At 43.3% G+C, this 22,304-nt stretch overlaps 1 protein-coding gene across 2 annotated transcripts in view; it reads right to left on the minus strand.

Annotated features, from left to right (window-relative positions):
• sonb (SON DNA and RNA binding protein b) overlaps positions 1 to 22,304 on the minus strand; it is a gene marked incomplete at its 5' end in the record, with an annotated part of 44,793 nt that overhangs the window by 9,165 nt on the left and 13,324 nt on the right. For both annotated transcript variants that reach the window (XM_083633461.1, XM_083633460.1), the window contains 10 exons: positions 5,213 to 5,329; positions 7,175 to 7,285; positions 9,573 to 9,803; positions 11,517 to 11,609; positions 13,874 to 14,008; positions 15,439 to 15,614; positions 16,450 to 16,611; positions 17,418 to 17,617; positions 19,803 to 20,025; positions 21,428 to 21,573. In XM_083633461.1, the coding sequence (XP_083489587.1) occupies positions 5,213 to 5,329; positions 7,175 to 7,285; positions 9,573 to 9,803; positions 11,517 to 11,609; positions 13,874 to 14,008; positions 15,439 to 15,614; positions 16,450 to 16,611; positions 17,418 to 17,617; positions 19,803 to 20,025; positions 21,428 to 21,573 (1,594 nt within the window). The remainder of the gene's footprint in view (positions 1 to 5,212; positions 5,330 to 7,174; positions 7,286 to 9,572; positions 9,804 to 11,516; positions 11,610 to 13,873; positions 14,009 to 15,438; positions 15,615 to 16,449; positions 16,612 to 17,417; positions 17,618 to 19,802; positions 20,026 to 21,427; positions 21,574 to 22,304) is intronic.

Raw genomic sequence — 22,304 nt, forward strand, 5'->3', positions numbered from 1 at the left:
TTTTGTCTGAACACGACCCTTTCAAATTCCTTCATATCCATAGAAATGTACTGTGTCAAGAATTGGTGAGTTGATGACAATGCATTTCTCCTTGAGTTATATACACATAACAGATGCATGCAAAAAATCAACCCTTTGATTCCATTGTTTGATTCACAGCATCTCAAACATCAGTCAATAGCATAGGGCCAGTGCAGTACCATACCTTTCCCCACTAGGTGTCAGGCTTCACCACAGATTTGGGTGGGGTTTGCTGGTAAGTGACAAAGGGGGAGATGACATGAAATGGATGCCTTCAAAAACGTTGACAATTTCTTGCCTAAAATAATCTATCTATCTAACTACAACCTCTAGAGAAGAAAAAATTCTGCCAAAGTGTAATCACCAAAATCAAAGCAGTTAGTTAGTTTTAGTCACTTGCACTTGGTCATGTCTTCAGGATGAGCTTGGTTCTCAAAACTGCAAAGAGTATTGTCAGAGGTAGTCTCCTTCAGGCCAAAATGGTGGATTTGATGTGCGCTGATGTTGCAATGAAATAACCTATTAGCCCTTCATTCTTACTGTAAGTTATTTGACTGAGATGGACACTACAGTGGAAAACTGGACACTTGGTGCAGCACAGTACAATTTGAACTGGCGGAGATTCAAATTAGAAAAAGTTGCACAAAGCGGACGGGCATCTAGCACGGAAGTTCTGTGCCTGTGTGAGACCTGATTAGTGAAACGAAGCAGCGTTTGCTCACCATTTCGCTACCTTAAAAGATGGCTTTACCGGTAATCAACGCACTTTGTATCATATATAATCTCGGTAAGCACATGGGCAGCGTTTCACCTTCTCTCTCTGTTTACCTCACGGAGAAAAATGCTCCAGCTGCTGCCTGCAGAAGCTCCGCCCCCACCAGCTGCAAGTATAAGGCTTGTTAAGGCTCTCCATGCAATTATGTGGATGTGCACATACTTAAATTTTTTTAAATAAACAATAACAGCCGCCCTCGAGCAGATTCTGCCACTCCAGCAGAACTTCCGCAGCTCCGTTGTGACGCGTTGTGACGTAAAACGTGTCTCAACCGGGCACTTTGCCAGAGGAGGAAAAGGGAGATCTCTGTGAGGAAAACAGAGAGAGAAGGTAAACACTGCCCATGTGCTTATATTACCGAGATTATTAATGATACCAAGTGGGTTGATTACCAGTAAAGCCATCCTTTAAATGATCAGACATATTCTCGATTAGAATTAGCTATAGCTACTTCTAATCGAGAATATCATCTGATAAAAAGTTGCAAATGGCACTGGCGTATGTCAGCCCTCATCTGGTCTTTTGCTTGTGGAAGAAAAAGGCAGATGTGTAAAAATAAGGAGAAACTAAATGGGCGATATCCTACAGCGAGAGGCTCAAGGGTCTTTCCTGAAGGCACGTCGTCGTGAAAATATCCATGTATTGGAATGATCAGATGAGATGAAGTTTGTGCGTGTCCGCCCTTCTCCTGCATTCGTGTTCTCCCCACTGGATACGTTGGTCTCTAGTAGTCTGACATCAACACACTAAATAAAACATGAGCTCGCAGATTCGTCAGGTTCCCAGCCTAGCTCTCTCGTGATTGGTTAGGGAAAGTCCCCATGGAACTCGGCTAGGGTGGAGGCGATGTCGGATTAGAAGATGGAAAAATCAGTGTAACAAGTTGACAATTCCGTCTGATATCAGGCTAGTCTTGGTGTGCTAGAGGCAGCGCTGGGTGCGTGAGCATTAGAGTGAGTGGTGGACACAGTTATGCATTTCTATAATATCCTAAGTGGAATCTAACATAGAAATCAAAGTTTGAGTTATGACATTTCACATCTGTTTTGCATAAACTCGAGGAGGAAGTTGTCGCATCAAATCCCGTCTTCATCTAACTGCTTCTTGCTGCACGGATTGTAGTCAAAGATTTCGAAATTGGAATGGGTGTCATCTCCTTCACTGTGAATAAACCCGCGGATGATGGAGTCTGGTTCTGGATTGTAGACTTACTGTCGTCTCTCCTCTTTCTTTCTTCCTGCCCTCCCTCCCTCTCTCTTTCTCCAACTCCCCCTCTCTTTTCCAAATGGGCTCCAGAGAGAAGAGGCGCTAGAATGCCCCTAGAGGCGGCAGCCCACACTGCAGCTGTACCTGCTTTGGTAAGAACGAACACAGTGAGACCTCTGCATTGCTGATGCCTTGGAGGACCCAGAGCCCTACAGCCACCAAAAATACAGCAACAGTATCAGTTAAATAGCATTTGTCTTCTGTTTGTGTGTCATTTCCTGTTTAAACCCATGTCTATTCTGTTGACTGAGATTGAGCTTAAAAAGTTGTCATTGCCAAACCAGCAAGAAATTCAGGATTTAAGTTCTATGTGGGAATTTAGCAGCAAACACCGTTAGGACTGCAACTATCAATTGTTCTAATTTAATTATCTGCCAAATCTATCAAATATTTAAATAATTTATAATTACATGCTTTTTCCCCTTAAACTAACTACCAAACTACCAACTTGTTTGACCAAAAGTTCCAAACATGTACTGTACATTGTAGCCTGTCAACTAACTATGGCAGCCCCCCCCAAAAAAATCAAACATTATGAATCTTTTCAAAATGTAAAGAACTCAAAAACACACATCTGGAATTAATTTACCTGCATTTTGTGGCAGAGCAACAGGGTTATTGCATCGCACACTTCAAGAACTTCAGTTCTTTCCATCAATTTCATCCACGGAGGCCGTTCTTCTTACTCTCAAAGCTACTGACGGATCGCCCATGGAGGCCATTGGTGGCAAATGACAATATAAAGATCATTCAAAGACTTTTCGTTTTAGCTTAACCAGCGTTTATTTGACAATCGTTTGTTCCAACGTCTCAAATTGATTCAATATTTGCTGCAGCCCTACTCAAATTAAATTGAATGCGTTTTTAGCCAGTTGTTACGATTCATATACTGTATAGCTCTTGGTGGTGACCAGCGGGCATTACCAATGCAGAGGCCTGGATATGTGGAGAGATGTGCACGTGTGCGTTCTGTATGTACAATAACATCATGTGCTGTCACGAGTATATGTGACACTGTATGGCTATGTCTGTCAGGGCAGCGCGTATCGTTTTCCCTAACCCAGTTTAGATGAAACCACGCCCACTTCCGTATGACACGTCGAAAGCCTCAGTTCTCATCTCATCTTTCTTGGCTACGCTAAGCTAGCAAAACCGTAACCTAAAAAAGTTTATTTAGCTACCGTTTGCCTTAACACTAAGATTAAACCTCCAGGAGACCTCACGCATAATTGTAACTTCAAACAGAGATTTTTGTTGTTGTGATCATCTATTTACAAAGATAATAGCAGCCAGGCACATTTGAGTTTTTGAGATTTGACTACCTGCTCGCTTAGAAAATAGACGAGAGTAGTAGTGATGCGCGGGTCAGGGTTTTTTAAGGCTCGCCCCAACCCAACCCGTCATTGGAGCCAGCCCGCCCCGCCCAGCCCGTTAAAATATCTGAAAATTCCGAACCCAACCCAACCCAGCAGCCCGCAATGGCCAATTTGATGTAATATGTCTCCTGACTCAGGAGGAGCACAGCAGAGCTTCCAAGGTGTGCAAAGTAGCTAATAACTCTCTCCCCCCCCCCCCCCCCTCTCTCTCTCTCTCACACACACACACACACTCACATGCTGCCGTGCGCGACAACAGTTGTACTGCTCTGGATGAGTTGCGCGGCTGCTTTCATGTCGGTCTTTCTTCAATTAATTAAGCGTAGTAGTGTGCAGCAGGTGCATAGACGGCTTGCAGATACGCCTTTTTTTAATTACCTCATGCGCTCGCAGCCGGTCACGGAGCCTAGTTGCAGTAAAGTTGACAAATAGATCACAGTCAAGTCCACAACAGAAAATCTGCGGTGGCATTAGATGGACACTTCAAATAATAATTACAGCGAATAATCCTTCCAAAATGTTTGTTTTGAGAGCACATAGGCTACCTCATTGAAGCGTTTCTTTACTCCATGTATAGGCTATATAATAGTAGAGTGTGCAGCAAGAGTCTGTCTGATTGTGTGTAGACCTACGTGTGTGAGAGAGAGTTCACGGTTAATTACTCTGCATGTTTCACTGCTCTAAATTATTTAATAATGTTGCTTTGTCACGTTCTGAGCCTGCCCCGCCCACACCCGCGATATTTTCATAATTTGCCAACCCAGCCCGCCTGCGGGGCGGGCCAGCCCGCGGGACCCGGCGGGTTCTGGTAGGACAATTCTGTAGGATGCGCATCACTAGAGAGTAGAGTGCAATCAACGAGTCAACGAGCCAAAACACTCCCGACGGCAAACTCGCTGCTCTTTTTCTTCTTCTTAAGTTTTGTCTAACGGTGGTTGACATTTGATATAAAAACGTATTAAGTCTCTTCATTTCATGGTGGGTGTGATGATTCAACTGTTATGAACCAAGGGCGTCTGGGACTGGGTAGTGTAGAGGTAAAAGCGCTCACCTATCACTACGGAGACCCGGGTTCAATTCCTGGCAGCGGTACTTCCGGCTTGGTCAGATGTTCCTACGGACACAATTTGAGAAGTCCTGGTCGCTGCACTATTGCTTCATCTGGTCGGTCGGGGCAGCTGTTGGGGCGAGGGGAACTGGGGGGAATATTGTGATCCTCCCATGCACTACGTCCTGCCAGTGAAACTCTGCGCTGTCAGGTGAGAAGAAGCGGCTGGGCGACTGCACATGTATCGGAGGAAGCATGAGCATGTGCTATTCTGCAGCTCTCCCGGCCCAGATCGGCACAGGTAGGTGGAGCAACGACCAGGACAGCAGGGGGAATTGGCCAAAGTACAATTGGGGAGAAAATGTGAGAAAAGGCCGCAAAAAACTTGATAAAAAGAAAGTGATGAACCAAGTCGAGGCGGTTGTAACCTGCCAGCAGTACCTTTGTAAATCGATGATCACAATAAATAAATAAATAAATCATCTCAGTTTGAAGTTACAATTAGGTGTGAGGTCTCCTGGAGGTTTAGTCAAAGGTTAAGGGTTAAGGCAAAGGTTAATAAACAACTTTTTAGGTTTGCTAGCTTAGCGTAGCCGAGAAAGTGACGCGAGCGGAGGCTTTCGTCGCATCATATGGAAGTGGGCGTGGTTTCATCTAAACTGGGTTGGGAAAACGCTACACGCTGCAGGGCATTTGAGCAGATGTGTGTGTGAGCGGGGGTGGTACCTTCTTGAGCCAAGCCTGTGGTCCGCTGGTGGAGAGTTCCTCAGAGCTGAGGACCTGGGCTCCAGTTGTACCAGTAAACAGACCAGGGATGGTGTTCGACTGGGCCCACGCATCCACCTAGCAAATCCAGACATTCCATTAGGTCAGACAAAAATGAATCAAATCAATGAATCCAACGGAGATTCAGCATGAATCAGTGAAGATAATGAAATAAACAAACAAGCGTGAATTTGCAATAGCTGCCACCACATGTGCAAATTCCCAAAATGACCCCTCACTCCCCCGTTTTAGCCAATTGGCATGAACACAAACACACACCTTCCTTCACACACTTGACCTCCATGCTAAATTTCAACCTTCTGCCCATGTAATCCTGCATTTCAAAATGTGCACCCTTTTAGCCAATAGGCATGAACACACGTGTGCGCACACACACACACACACACACACACACACACACACACACACACACACACACACACACACAATGCCAAATTTTAGCCTCCTAGTGCGAAAACTGTGGCCGCTAAACTTGGGTGGTGACCAACCTACATAGTGACTTAGAGTTGCTGGACGCAGCTGATATAAATAAATAAGTAAATAAATAAGTAAGTAAGTAAGTAAGTAAGTAAGTAAGTAAGTAAGTAAGTAAGTAAGTACCGTAAGTAAATAAATAAATAAATAAATAAATAAATAAATAAATAAAGCAGCCATGGATAACTGCATTTATTAGTGAGTTTTATTTTGCTAGGGGTGCAATGTTATGTCAATATATTGGTTTATCTTTGCGACACTTACAAAAAACGCATCTGTCATTGTTATTATCTCATCACAGAATTACATATATTATTATAGGCTTATTATTATTATTACTACCCTGTTTAATTTACAGTATTGTTTTATTTTCAGACACTTCCTAAAAATAAGTTTGAATGTTGACACATTTAGCAAGCAATGGTCATTTACTATGGAAACACCCCCAAGTAAACCAAATAAATTAGACATTGTCAAGGTAGAATGAAATTAAACTCAGACTTCACAATGAATTCAAGCAGCATGCATGAGATTCTGCATGGAGCACAATGGCCCCCCAAGGCATAGTAGACACACATCGTTCATTATGTGAACGGGCTGTGGGAAGTCCCAGAACCACAACCAGGAAGAGAGCCGTTGTATGCTGCCTTCAAATGGAACTCGTGAACTTCACCATTACACCATTGTTTGATTTACAAGAAGTTAACACAGTTACAGAATGTAGAAGAATGACCGTTCTAATCCTAGTTTCTCGGTTATCCCTTTAATTATAATACAGACAGACAGTCATGGAGTTGTGGACAAAATTCATATGGGACAAGAAAAAGAGTCTCCAATTTGGGTCCTATAGAGAGAAAGAATCTCAAATTGGGGGTCCACTCCATGACTCATGACTTAATGTGAAGTAAATCAGGGGTCTGTGATATGAAAAAGATTGAGAATCACTGGTGTACAGGATAGTCTGAACTCTGTGAGCTTTCAGAAAGTCATGAATACCACAGGAGAGGGCGTTCATATGGACTCTTGTCCTGAACACGGTAAACACCACCCCATTTGAAGGCAGCAGTCGTTTCTATGAGTCGGAGTCATCGGCGGGGATTTCCAGAAACATAGAAAACGACATGACTCCCCACAGCTCCTAACCTGACTCCACCAGATGGGGCGGTATTGTTCACAATTGAAGCAACCTACATCCATCTGGCAGCGTCAGGTTACACAGCCACTCCCACAGAAGAACTGCAGTATCTAGCCTCACTGATTACAGAGTGTGTGATGTGTACGTGTGTTAATGATGTGTGTGTGTGTGTGTGTGTGTGTGTGTGTGTGCGCGTGTGCGTGTGTTAATGCAAAAGTAAATACATGACTTCTACGTTTGATATGTGTTTTGTGTGTTTTTATCTGTTTATATGTTCCTGTGTGTGCCAGTACCTGCTCTTGTGCACGGCTAAGCATGCAGATGGCACTGACATCGTAGGGGTTCTCAGCCAATCGCCTTTGAGCTTTGATCCTCTCGGTCACAGCCTGGGAGATATCTACAGGCTGGAGAGAGGGAGGGAGGGAGGGGGCGGAGAGAGAGTGAGGGGCAGAGAGAGAGAGAGAGACGGGGGCAGAGAGAGAGAGAGAGAGAGAGAGAGGGGGGGGGGGGGGCAGAGAGAGAGGGGGGGGGGGGCAGAGAGAGAGAGAGGGGGGCAGAGAGAGAGAGAGAGGGGGGGGCAGAGAGAGAGAGGGAGGGGGGCAGAGAAGGGGGGGGGGCAGAGACAGAGACCGACTTTTGATGTTGTGCAGTGACACATTTCACAAAAAAACGGAGCACGCAAGTTTATTCACTGGCCAAAATCATTGGAACAGCAGTTTCCAATAAGAGTAAGACAAAGGAGTCGTCACGTATGTTTGTTTACCATGTTTGGCACTGGGGAAGGAAGCTACAACAGCTCGGAAACAGACCAAAGACCGGAAAGCCAAATTGAGGTGTGAGTCATGCAGTTTAAACAAGGAAGTGGAGGGGAATTCTCCACTTTTCTCTGAGTTTTTTTCAGCTGCGGTGACGATTTGCTGTAAATGATGGCCTCAATATGAGGCTTTTCCATTCACTGTGCGATGAGATGGTTTTACTGCAGCATAGTACATGAACTCCAGAATCTAGCAGCATCAAGTGGTCCCATTCTGGAGTTGGAATGTGCCCAACATGAAATCTGTGATTCTCATGATGGGAGGGTATCCACTATGTATGTCATCATATTTGTATTAGGGTTGGCACAATGGACGATGGCATCGACCATCGACGATGGGGCGACCCCCCATCGTCCTCTGAGCCTTCTACATCGGACCATCGTGATTTATGTTTGAATTAAAATTCGGCAGATTTAATGCGCACACGGGGGACGCACGGGCGACATTAAACGAGCGCACCCTGTCCCCAGTTCAGAGAAGCGGTAGAGCCGCTGCTAGAGCGAAGAGGAGGGGGAGGGGAGGATAAGCAGAAGTCGGGACTCGGTTGTAGACAAAGAAGAAACTTCACGTTCTTTCCTGTTTTCAGCCCAATGTGAGTAATGTTACAAGTGTTCAACTGTGAATTCAACTCGCCTGTTTCCACACAAATCTAACGTTATCCGCCAGTAATTCTGTCCATTTTCTGCCAGCTAGTTCAATTCAACACACACACATGTTGTTGGTCAGGATCTGGCCCTGGCTCTGTGCTGTAGGAGCCTATCCAAGCCTGCTGGTCTCTCGTGACATGTAGAGCTCAGCTGTGCTGTTGTAAACGTGAACGTGCGGCGCACATACCTGCCAACAGTGGGCTGTGAAAAAGAGGGAGATTTTCTGGGGTATCGGTGAATGGCTTATCCTCAATGTACCCCACACCCATATAACCCTACACCATAAATTGATCAAATAAATGCAAGAATGTATAGTAAATTACTTTTTCAGTGTTAAACTCATAACTCAACAGTAAAATAAATAGCAGTAATGATCAAATAAAAATAAACATAAACATACGACATGTACAAAAGATGTGATCAAAAGTGAGCATCTAAAATGTACATCACAAAAATGATCCAGTGCAAACATTGAGAGTGTCAGTGAATATGGAATATGGTAGAAGTTCCCCTCTGTGCTTCCACAGATTGTTTGTGTTTGGCATCAATGTTTAGCATGTTTGCTAACGTCATTTTCCCGACATACTGGATGCATATCTTGCAAAACGGCATAGCCCGGCATAGCTTGCAAAGCGCATAGCTTGCAAAACATAGCTTGCAAAACGCATGGTATTTGCTAATGTGGCTCGCGGTTAAAAATGGGAAGGTCTCTTTTTTTTTTGTTTTGACTGCACTCCTCCACCGAGAGCTTGAACGAATGCAGTGACACAGCTACGCACCGCGCGTCACTCATCACTGCCTCGGGGTTGGGTTGCCAGGTATGACACATATCCTACCAATCGAGAGCACAGCGGGAGAAAGGGTTAAAAATCGGGATACTCCCACGTAATTCGGGAGTGTTGGCAGGTATGGCGCGCGCCGCGCAGGCAGCCAAACGGCACCATAACAATTTAATAAATCATTAATTAAGCCCCTCCCCCCCATCAACGACGATGCCATCGTCCCTCTCGCTGTTTCACTGTGGAACGCGATGGCTATTTGGTTGACATCGCACAACCCTAATTGGAATATTCGGGCAATAATATCCCTGGATTCTTAGCGCTTTTGCGCAGTGTCTGTTCTTTGGGCATAAGCCTGACTAATGCCTAACTAACTAACTATCCTGTGATATTAGTGAGGTTGAAAACAAACCTCTTTAAAGCCACATAGGGACACAGTGAAGGTCTCACCTGCAGCGGTGGCTCAGGGAAAACGCTGTCAGTAGCGGGCACTGACGCCGGCTCTTCCTTCACCACCGGCGGCGTTGTGGCCGTTTCCCCTGACGACGACGAGGCCGCCGCCCCCGCCGGCCCCTCGGGCGGGGCAGTGGGCGGGGCCTTGCTGGAGGCAGCTGCAGCTTTGCTTTTGTCTGCTTTGTCCACTGGGACCCATTCACCATAGGCTCCCGGTGCCTCGCCCTCCTGGACAACAATTAGTACATCACATCACATCAAACAAACACTTCACCAGGCTAAATCACCACCACCATCCATAATGTTGAGGAACAGCTGTGTGTTTCCCTCCAAAGATCAAGTCAATTTGAAGAGAATTTTTGACACATTTTTTTTTATGTTAAGTAGGTGTGTTTTCTATCTGCTGGGTGAATGAAAACACAAGTCTATCCCCCTTATTTTTGAATGCCCCACTGTAAGAAATAATTGTGGGAACAAGGTCCGGTTTAACGTGACTCATTGTTGCAGCTTGCCATTTCCTTTGTTATACTCGGCTGCAGACCCGAATTATAAACCGGAAGCTGGAGTCCGTTATAAAAGTTATAAATATAGTCACGTTATAAACAACTAACCAACGCTGCGGGTCCGTATGGAAACAGTGTTACTCGAAATGGTTAAAAGTTAAATCAATTTGGTCATTCAGTGGCGTTTTACTGCCATGTAAAGTAACTACCGTATTACGCTAGCCGCTAGCATTAGCCACAGTAGCCGACTACCCACAATGCATTACGTTATCCCAGCACCTGAACGACACAGCTGTAGAGCAGAATGGCTCTGCTGTAAAATCATCATAGACGTTTTTTTTGTCAAGTTAAAACAGTGTAAAAATTACACCAGAAGCGGAAGAAGCACCCATCAGGCATCATGGCAGCTAGAAATAAGGTGGATAAAGAATCTTTAAAGTCCCTGTTTTAAGATGTATGCAAAATACTCTACTTAGAAAAAATAATTTATGTCTGGTATGGTTAAAAAAAAGAAAATTGTTAAAATCCTTAAAATGACATCTAATCCTTCTCCCTCATTAAAAAAAATCTGGTCTATGAATAATATATTTTTAAAACAATATATTTTATCTCAAAAGTTTAACTGCTGGACACAAGATGCCTCCTACTTCACTGTAAAATCCATTCACAGTGTATCTGCACTGGAGACTTTAAATGTCTACATCACACTTTTGAAAGTTGAATAGTCGACCGGGATTGGCTTCCAAACTATGATGTCACAGACCATGCGCATAGGCAGTGTGATTTCCAGTGAGCACAGAGAAACTTTCCACTGTCAGCAGACGATTGTTAAAACACCTTCTAGTGTGAAACTCTGCACAGACATCATTCTGTACAGTGAAGCTCAGACATCCAACTGAAGGAACAAGAAGAAAGAACATGTTTGACTTTAGGGGGTCTTCAAAGAATCGATGACTACGGGCAGAGCTGATCTTTGGTGTCAGCTAATGCTGGTGGTCATAGTTCATGACTTATGCATGTTAGGATCAACATAAACTATATATTCATTATATATATATTCATCAGTGTTGTACAGAAAACTGTGGAATGACACTGACCATTCATTGGCTGATTTATGTCAAGCCTATGTAAGGCTATTCCCAAGTCTTCTTCACGTTTTTTCCCCTAATGAGGTATTTGTGGGAGCTCAGTTTTCACTGGGGGTCTAAGGTTGGGGGCTGGGTATTTTTTTAATTATTGTTTCAAAACAGCATTGTGAAGCTCTTTGACAACGCATCTGTGACTAAAGGTTATACAAATAAACCCAATTTGATTTCAGTCCAGTGTAGGCTTTGCTGTAGTTCATTCAACCTCTTCCGATGTGCAGTAACTGTTAGCTTGTAAAGATTGGACCCCCGACACAGTTATTGAAATCCAAACAGAGATGATCTAAGCACACCTTCTTACGATGCTGAGAACCTGAAGACACTGGAAACTCCTTGGCCATGCCTGCATCACTGCGAACCGCTGTTGCTGGACGAACTGACATGTTCTGGAGAGGATAGGACAGTAGTGTAAGAGTTAAATTCTTATGATTTTACTCAATATTACATTCCCCCCAATAACGAGTGGTGTAACAAATTACAATTTTAAATTCAGTAATAATAATCACCCCCTTATCAGATTTAAGTAGGACTGGGTGATAGTTCAATATTATCATTTATCATTTATTTATTTTAAAAATAACAACGGGGGAAAAAAACTATTTTTTCCCCCCGTTATTTTTTGTTCTCGCTTAAACCGATTGTTTTATGGTCACTCAAGATTCTCTGGATCAGGTGTTGGCTTAGTTCGAGCCTTAAAACTCGTTATATTTGGATTTATCAAAATGTCTATGGAGAAAATGGACGTGGAACTTACTTCCGGGGCAAATTACTTCACGAAAAGTCACATGCCTGTTGAGCTCTATAAAGGTCTTGGTGAGTGTATATACAGAGATTTCAATGTTGCCTCTGTTTCTATCTGCTTCAGTGTCTTCTCCAGTAGGCAGCCTTTCCCACACAGATCATTCACAGGAGAGGAAACTGACTTAACTTTTCCAGTCATGGTGAAAATTCAAAAATTCTACCACTAGGTGGCGCTGGTGCATATCATTGATTTCTGTTGGCTCATCATACAATAAAGGTTTATATACCATGTTAAAGAGGAGAATGTGTAGTTTCAGATCGTATGAATCATGTTATACTTGGAGTAAATTAAAAAAATAAAATAAAGTCAGTTCCCTTCCCTCAGAAAAGACTTGTCTTTTGCATCATTTTATGTTCAAATTAGAGAGAAACTTAGAGTCTATGGACTGTCCAGCATGTTGTGGGTGATTCAGAACAGAAATCGGAATGTATTTATCATTTTAGGTTCAAAATATACAAGTACTTTTCTGAATGGTGGAGAAAATGTTATGCTATGCTATATAGCGCTTGCTATGGCAAATGAGGCTTGCATTCCCTTTTAGAGTACAGGTAGGCCCGTCTCAAACACCATACACACACACACACACACACACACCATACACAAATCATATATCCACAGGAAGGCCCGTCTCAAACACCATACACACACACACACACACACACACACCATACACAAATCATATATCCACAGGAAGGCCCGTCTCAAACACCATACACAAATCATATATCCACAGGAAGGCCCGTCTCAAACACCATACACAAATCATATATCCACAGGAAGGCCCGTCTCAAACACCATACACAAATCATATATCCACAGGAAGGCCCGTCTCAAACACCATACACAAATCATATATCCACAGGAAGGCCCGTCTCAAACACCATACACAAATCATATATCCACAGGAAGGCCCGTCTCAAACACCATACACAAATCATATATCCACAGGAAGGCCCGTCTCAAACACCATACACAAATCATATATCCACAGGAAGGCCCGTCTCAAACACCATACACAAATCATATATCCACAGGAAGGCCCGTCTCAAACACCATACACAAATCATATATCCACAGGAAGGCCCGTCTCAAACACCATACACAAATCATATATCCACAGGAAGGCCCGTCTCAAACACCATACACAAATCATATATCCACAGGAAGGCCCGTCTCAAACACCATACACAAATCATATATCCACAGGAAGGCCCGTCTCAAACACCATACACAAATCATATATCCACAGGAAGGCCCGTCTCAAACACCATACACAAATCATATATCCACAGGAAGGCCCGTCTCAAACACCATACACAAATCATATATCCACAGGAAGGCCCGTCTCAAACACCATACACAAATCATATATCCACAGGAAGGCCCGTCTCAAACACCATACACAAATCATATATCCACAGGAAGGCCCGTCTCAAACACCATACACAAATCATATATCCACAGGAAGGCCCGTCTCAAACACCATACACAAATCATATATCCACAGGAAGGCCCGTCTCAAACACCATACACAAATCATATATCCACAGGAAGGCCCGTCTCAAACACCATACACAAATCATATATCCGTAAAGCTTATTTTGTCCACTCTCATTGGATGTTTTCCAGGAACAAATTTGTGGTTTGTTTGTACGACGGCGATATTAAGCTTTAAAACATCGGAATTTAATTTCAGAATTCTGAATGGGCTAAGGACGAGATGATGACGAACAGCAAATTAATATGAATGAGTATAGTAACAAATTACTGCTTCAAGGAAGTTGATGTAACACATATGTGTGTTTGTGTTTGTGTGTGTGTGTGTGTGTGTGTGTGTGTGTGCGTTACATTTATGCTGAAGCTGATGGCTTTCTGCTCTCGGAGAGCAGACGCTCCAAATGGCTTCCCGTCATCCTCTTCATCTGAGACGTGAGGCTTCGCCACCGGCAGCTCCCCTTTACTGTCCACTATCATCTTGCATTTCTGCACACACACACACACACACACACACACACACACACACACACACACACACACACACACACACACACACACACACACACACACACACACACACACACACACACACAGTCAACCTTTGCTGGTAATCAGTTTTCAGTTTCAGTCATTTCTTGCTTAGCCACAGTGTTCGCAAGTTTTTTTTTGGGGACAAATAACCTCATTTTGTGCTCAAAGTTCAAAAGATAAGATGTTGCTAAAAACAGGTAATGGCGTCAGACATAATAATGGTCTGGCCTCTGACGTTTATAGACCGTAAATACAGCGCTGCAGTCATGATTCTGCAGCGGCACACGCTATTAGCCTTTGGTTCTTATCAATGTCAGTTATTTCACGCAAATGTACATTTTCATAGAACACCAATGCTTATACAGGTAGACAAACTGGCTGGACGGGGCCGTTAAAGGATGAGGCCGGTGTATTTTATTGCTTACTGTCAACACATCCTATGAGACTTGTTGGCAAAACAAAATCTCGTCCATGTAGCCCAGTAAAGCCTCATGTCCCGGCAGCCATTGTATAAAGAAAAGCTATTATAAAATAGGTTACGGAGACACGCCATCATCATCATCATCATCATCATCATCATCATCGCGATGCACTGGACCAACTACTAAGTCGGATGTAAACACATTTTCCATCTCAGTAAAGTAGTTCTGTAGCACAAAAAAGTCCCCGACACAATGAAGAATTTGATCTGGTAATAACTACAGTAGCCTGACTTTTCGTGTTAACAGTAAGCTGTATTTAAAGGTTTTTAGCTTACAATTGGAGCCAATGACTACCATGGTTTGACGGCTAAAAACGTGGGAAGTCAGAAAGTAACTATGTAGAGTTGTTTTATGAAGCTAAAGAAGTTATTTATAGAGGAAAAATCTCTATTGTCACCTGACATGCCTCACTTTATAGCCTGGTGAAACGGTCCTGATCACGTGACTCGTGAGCACGTGACGTGATCTGGACTCAACAACAATAATTAAACGACAAGACAAAAACAAAAGGAGTATGCACCAGTGGAGTTTCTCGGCAAGAAAGACATTTTCACTGTTCTGCCGAGTGGATTTGGCGATGCCGATTGGCTGAAGGAGTTGTCTGTCAAGGCAAGTACTCCCGCCCACTGAAATCGCTGTGGTCGGCTGGAAGTCCTGACCGATACGTAGTGCAAAACAGAACGTGAGGTCACATGATCAGGATGCTTTTAACCAGGCTACTCGCTTTAAGCAAGGAGAAAGAAATGATCTAGAAATAGCCGTTTCTGATTGCTCACAACTCATGTCACAATACAATATTCTACAAAACTGTAATTTGATTTTTCCTGTGTATGGTGAAGCTTCTGGTAAACACCTACATGAAGTGCACTGTAAAAATGTGTAATCTGATCCGTTAAGCCTTACATCAGTAAACTCCTTGATGCTGATGCTGTTGACCTTCTTTGCCACCATCCTCTTCACCTCCTCCATGGCAGCCATGTTGGGTTGGGGGGGGCCAGGTGGCGGCTTGTTGGTGATGGAGGGCAGTGGGGGCAGTGAAGCCAGAGCGCCCATACTCGACAGGGCTGCTGTCATGGTGGCTGATGGCAAAAGAGAGGCAGAGAAGTAGAGCAACTCAAAATTGTAGCCATCGCAAAAAGTAGCACCAACTCGCTGTAGTGTCCATTTTCCTTTCTGACATTAGCAGTCAATGTAAATGATATCAATTTTAAGAGGACTGGCAAGATTGACATTTTAGCGTGTGTCACAGTCAGGCATATGGGAATTTGCATTGTTTTCAGTTATCTTAAATAGCGCCTGAAGTCATTTTCAGATGTATGCAAAAGGTACTCTACTTTGTAAAATCATTTGTGTCTGATATGGTTTATCCCACACACACAAAAGTTAAATTATCTTATTAAAATCCTTAAAATGACATCTACGTCTTCTCCCTCATTAAAAATTCCAGAATCTATGAATATGGCAAATATATTTCATCTCAAAAGTGTTCCTGCTGGGACACAAGATGTCTCCTACTTCACTGCAAAGTCCATTATTAGTGTATGTGTGCACTGGAGGCTTCAAGTTTCCACATCTCAATAAGTTGAATATTGGACAGGGAGTGGCTTCAAAACTATTTGTGATCCCTAAAAATTGTGATTTTCAGTGAGCTCTGAGAAACTTTCCACTTCCAGCATGTGAATGTGAAAACAGCCTTCTAGTGTCAAACTCTGCACAGCTCAAACATCCAACTGAAGGAACAAGAAAAACATGTTTTTGACCTTAGGGCAGTGGTTCCCAACCTTAGGGTCATGACCCTAAGTGGGGTCGCCTCGTCTGGAATTCAAATAATGTCACCTGGAATTTCGGGGGGGGGGGGGGGGACCCTTAGCCTTAGGGGTTTTGCCATGAGAGAGCTACAGTATGTTTATGTACCTGCAGTCATACTGGCCATAGCAGCATTCATGGCCATGGCGGGCAGGGCCAGGGGCAGCTGGGCCAGCACAGTGGGTCTCAGGCTGGCAGGGATGGGCATGCCTGCCTTGGCACACATGGCAGCAGCGTTGGCCTTGGCAATCTCCAACAACTGGCCCTTATCTGAGGAAATGCACAGCATTAGCATATCCATTAGATAGGACAGAATGGATGAAATGGACGGATGCATACATTAACCTGGGGTGCATGACACATGCTCAAAAACCTATAGACCTTATTCGATTGACGTAACTCGCGTACGTGGCACGCCCACCGCCGCCATGTTGTCGACCTAGCGCTGCAGCTCTCAAGTGACAGCCTATGTAAGAGCAGCGTTTATAGGAAGCTAGCCGCCGTTAGCGTTACTTACCTGTATCGTCCCTGTTGTGTTCGGATGGTGACCTGCGTTATACATGTAATGACAGCAATAAAGTCCCCGTGGTTTGTTTCTATCTCTACCGTCCACAGACGTGAAGGGAGCGAGACTGAGGAGACGTCAGCACACAGGAGATGTGTGGATAGTTAAGAGAGACAAGTGAAACTTTCTGACAGCAAAGTCTGTTCACCTCCTTTTTTTCTTTTGTTTATTTATTACAGGCATTAACGGCAGCATACAAACAACAACTCTGGGGTTTTTATTGCTGTCATCACCATCGCTATTTTGTAATGGAACAGAAACAACAATAAGGCTGTTACTAGTAGCGCTGTGCGTGCAGGACGGTATGTCAACAATATGGCACCGTCCAGGGTTAGCGGATAAGGTCTATAGACAAACCTATATAATATTAATCTAATCTAATCTAATCTAATATATAATATAATATAATATAATATAATATAACATGATATAACCTAACATAATAATATAATAAATTATTAAATTAAACTAAGGAACTCAATTGGTAGGTATGATATTCATGTCACCAGACCCAGTTCAGTGATGCGTGGGGGGCTGTTGCTGGCGCTGCGGTGTTTCCGGGCGGGGGATCTATTTTTGCGGAGGATGAGTACAGGGGAGTGGCTGGGCTCTCGTTTCCAGCGGTCCCTCTGGCTGTACGTAGCCCTCCGCCGGCCCCGCGAGCCAGAGCGAGAGCGAGAGCGCGACCTCCGCGCCTTCCTGCCCGGTGACCTGCACACAGACAGAGAGGACATTTACAATGAAGCAGTCATTGTAAAAGCAAATGTGTTTGTGAAAGTCCCATCCAATACAAAGAAAGAGGAAAGGGATGATAGAAGGTAGACCAGTGTAGGGCATTCACAGACTAGTCGACACTGTGCTTAGTAGTCGACTAGTCGTTTTAGCAAAAAAAAAAAAAAAAAAAAACATGAGGTATTTACACGACATACATGGACTATCATATCCCATATCCCCCACAAAGAACATCAAAACACAACAAAACAAAACAAGAAAACTGCATAAGATACACAATAATCCAAGAACAAACAAGACTATTGGACAAACAACCAAACAAAAACAATGCATTCAAAGTAAATACATAGATCTTGCCCTGTTGGCAGCTAGGAAATGCATAGCTTTAAATTGGAAAGCATACAATCCCCCAGTTGTAGTTCACTGGTGGAATGAACTCTCAAGCCACCATACATTGGATAACATTTACTACAAGAGCAAAGGCAGATTCTTAGACATCCCCAAAATATGGCAGCCACATACAGAGTTTGACTTATTAGGCTTATCAGGATAGGATCTGGATGCATTGTTTTTGTTTGGTAAAACAAAAAAAAACAAAAAAATGTTTTGCTAAAACGACTAGTCGACTACCTTTAGGTACGACTAGTCGACTAGTAAAATCTACTAGTCGTGAATGCCCTAGACCAGTGTAGGAAATTAGCCCGGGGCAAGGGCAAAAACGCCCGCAAGAAATCTCAGAATGCCCCTAGAAACTGTGATCAAGAGGCAAAAAATGCCCCCAAGATTTGGATCATTTTATTTACACTCAATTAAATTTAATTTCCATTTCCATCTCTAACACACACTCAGCGCCTGCAAGCTGTTTGCCAGAAGAAGAAGAAGATGAAGAACACACTCTCTCTCTCTCTCTCTCTCACACACACACACACACACACACACACACACACACACACACACACACACACACACACACACACACAGCGCTGTTGTTCACACACTACACTTTAGCAACTTTAGGGTTGTCACTGTTTTGTAATGATACATTTCAAGGACTTTTCAAGCAGTTGTCAAGCAATAAAGTCTGGGAAGAAAACGGATGAAAAGAAAAATGTATCCACCGCAGGTTACCTAGGCGACCAGTCGCATATTTGAGCTAAGAACGCCTACGAGAGAGCACAACAGCCAACGACAGCGCAGTTCAGCAAATCGCTGTATGCTTGTAGCCTACACGGGGAGTGATACTGTGTAGAAAGGAAGAAAGTGTATCAAGCTTGGTCCAGCACTACTGATGATGACATATACAAATAGGTGGATTTTGAGATGGCGGAGTGCACAAGGCTCAAACTCAGAGATTCCGGTAGGCTAAATCTAAGCACTTTTAAGGATCTCTTTATAAATCCAAGCATTTTTAAGTCCTTGGTTATTATTATTTTTAATCCAAACACTTTCAAGTACTTTCCAGACCCGTGGCAACCCTGAACCTTATGGACTAATTACTTTTTTTAGTGCCCCCGAAATGCTGTAAATGCACCCACTTTTTTAGACAGTGGGGCAAAAGTTGCCCGCAAAATATTTTTAAGATTTTCTACACTGAGGTAGACATTAAGTCACTCCACTGTTTTTCCACAAATTCACCAACAGTTCTTGTCACCTTAACCTAAGTATCACAGTCAATGGTAGAAAATAGCAGCTTCTTGCTCTCCTGGTGGACTAAAACACTCTTTTAACAATGTTAAAAAATGGTTATTGGCAATGTGAAAATAACTTGGGAGAAACCAGCTCCCTGAGATTTAAGTCATTTTGCAACAAATTCCAAGCCGAGGGAGGAGAATACATAAAAGCCCTTTTTTCAAGTTCAGCTTTGGGTGCAAATTACAAAATGAATCCTAGGAGTAACTTCTTACACTTTTATGTCAGACATAAGCGCATAAGTAGGATGGAAGTAGGATGTGGGGGCCAGCCTCCCTTCTCAGATCACACCCATTTTCGAACTCAACCTTAATTTTGATGTCAACTACACACCTGTTAAGTTTCCTGCCTGTCTCTTGTACATTTTTGACGCTATCGCGCTGACAAAATCTGTTGACCGACAGACAGACAGACACACACACACGAGGTGAAAACAATACCAGCCAACACTGTCATGGCTGATAAATCCATTGACCTTGACCTCTTCCTGCGTGAAGAGCTCCTGGATCTGGACCTCTTCTTGTGACTCCTAGACGGCGACTTGGACTTCTTCTTCCTCTTTGCAGAGGACTTGCCTTCTTTCTTCTTCTGTGGAGACTTGGACGCCGTTCTCTTCTTCTTTGTTGGTGGTTTGGCCATGGCGGCAGCAGTGGGGCTGGGGTCCTCCGAGGCTCTGGACTCGGAGGTCTGCTCTGCTCCTGCAGAATGGGACCGGGTCAGGGAGGACGGGGATGCAGTAGAACCTGCAGCTGGTTTAGCAACAGACCAGGAAAGAACATGGCTTAAGACACACGTTCAAGAGCTGCATAAACTTATTTTAAAAAGCAAACAAACAAGTTTTCTGCCCCTAGGGGTAGTAGCGTGGGAGTTTTTGTCTTCAGTGCCATTGCCGTTTTATTTTTAGTTTAGTATTCCTTCAGTGCTCATAGTTCAGGAGGTTTTTACCGGGAGCCGATCTGCAGACATCTTATCTCCAAAACAAACCCAATAATTAAAACGGGTAAAAACACGGAACAGAATGTTAAAAACCACTGTTTCCCCGACAATCTTTGGCGGAGTGGGGCTGCTTGCTAGCCGCGCTGTCGCTAACGTTAGCTCAGCCTGTTTCTGTCGCTAACATTAGCTCAGCCTGTTTCTAGGTGCTCACCTTCTTTATAGGTATGGACTCCTTCAGTGTTCATCATTCACAAGGTTTTTACCTGGAGCCAAGTTACTTATTGAGGTCTCCTCCTCTCAAAACAAACCCAGTTGCCAATTAAACTGGTAAAAAGACTCAAGCAGTTTGTTAAAACTGAGTCTTTTAATTAAAAGCCTTCATCATCTGGTTAAAAACGACCAATATCCAAAAAACTGACTGTGACGTGACAGTAGTCGACTGGAATTGGTGACGCCACTGACATGCGACCAAATGAAACTGACTGTTGACTAAAAATACAGATTTCTCTGGGTTTGAACATTGTTGGTAACATTTGGGACACAATGCAAGTACGCACACACACACACTAGGGATGGGCATTTCTAGCAAAAACACTATTCGAAATTCGCTGGCCAAAGTCGACTTTTAATCGAAATTCGAAAAAAAAAAAAAATGTAAAAAAAAAAAAAAAATGTAAAAAAAAATTAAAAATGATTTTTTTTTTTTTTTTTTTTGTTGAGTGAAATGTTGTATTGTCTCCCCTGATTCTAAGCATAGTCGAATCGCTTGGTTTGAGCAAGTAAAACAATTTTTATAAGCATTTTAAGCAAGGTTTATGGAAAAATGAATGGCGGATGAAATCCCATGAAGAGGGAGAGGTTGCTTATAAAAATTGTTTTACTTGCTCAAACCAAGCGATTCGACTATACTTAGAATCAGGGGAGACAATGCAACATTTCACTCAAAAAAAAAAAAAAAAAAAAAAAAAAAAATTCAATAAATGAATTTCGACTTTCAATAATAAAAGTCGACCTTGATAATAACAACGATTATTCGAAAATTCGAAATTCGATGCCCATCCCTAACACACACACACACACACACACAATGTCGAGTCATCTTTAGACATTTTAATGTGAAAATGTTACATATTGTGTCTTTAATTGATCCCAAACAGGTCCTACCCGGTTTCTCTGCTTTCTCCTCTCCTGACTTGTCGTTCTGGTCAGAGCTCCGCAGCTCTGTGCTGGCCTCGGTCAGCTCCTCTGCTTTGATGTCCCTGGAGGCCGGCTGTGTGGATTCATCCAACGTTCTCTTCTTCTCCGAGAAGCTGCCACAAACACAAGTAGAGTAGCGATGGTAGAAGGTTTCAATTCAAAGGTAGCGTGCAAGAGCATGAGCAAGAAACTTAGATTATGCATTTATAAGAGAGAATAGATGAATAGAGAATAGAGATATGACCGTGCGGGCACTTTTCATCATGTCAGCAACACAAGCACAGCACACACACACACACACACGATGAGATTCCTTCTAGAAGCCTCTCAAATATGAACAACGCAATTTAGACATTTACAATTAAAATATAAACAAGAAGTGATTTACACAAAATTTTATTCAGCTCAATTGACCTGCTGTGGTCTGCTGAACTCAAACCTTCCTCCTCGTCTGCACGATTTAAACTGGCTGCGTATTCAATCAATCAACCAACCGCATGCTGCAGAGAGATGGCTTTGTCTCGGTCAGACTGAAGGCTTAATGACCATTTTAATTTTGTTCTGAAGGCTGAATCTGTTAGCCTGGTAAACCAGCCGGTCATGTGAACTCACATTTCATTCTTCGTTCCCGTCTGGCCTGAAGCCTTCACCCAGTGTTTTGCAGTGGGCGGAGGTTGGGCGGGTGTACTTGCCCTGACAGGCAACTCCTTCAGCCAATCAGCGTTGGATCCAGTCAAACCCAAATCCACTCGGGAGAACGGTAAAAACATTTTTTCCGCTGAGAAACGGGAAGCGGTTGCGGCGATACTCCTGTACTTGTTTAATTGTTGTTATTGAGTCTATT

This window comes from Poromitra crassiceps (assembly GCF_964638095.1).
Source record: "Poromitra crassiceps genome assembly, chromosome: 3".
Classification (NCBI taxonomy): domain Eukaryota; kingdom Metazoa; phylum Chordata; class Actinopteri; order Beryciformes; family Melamphaidae; genus Poromitra; species Poromitra crassiceps.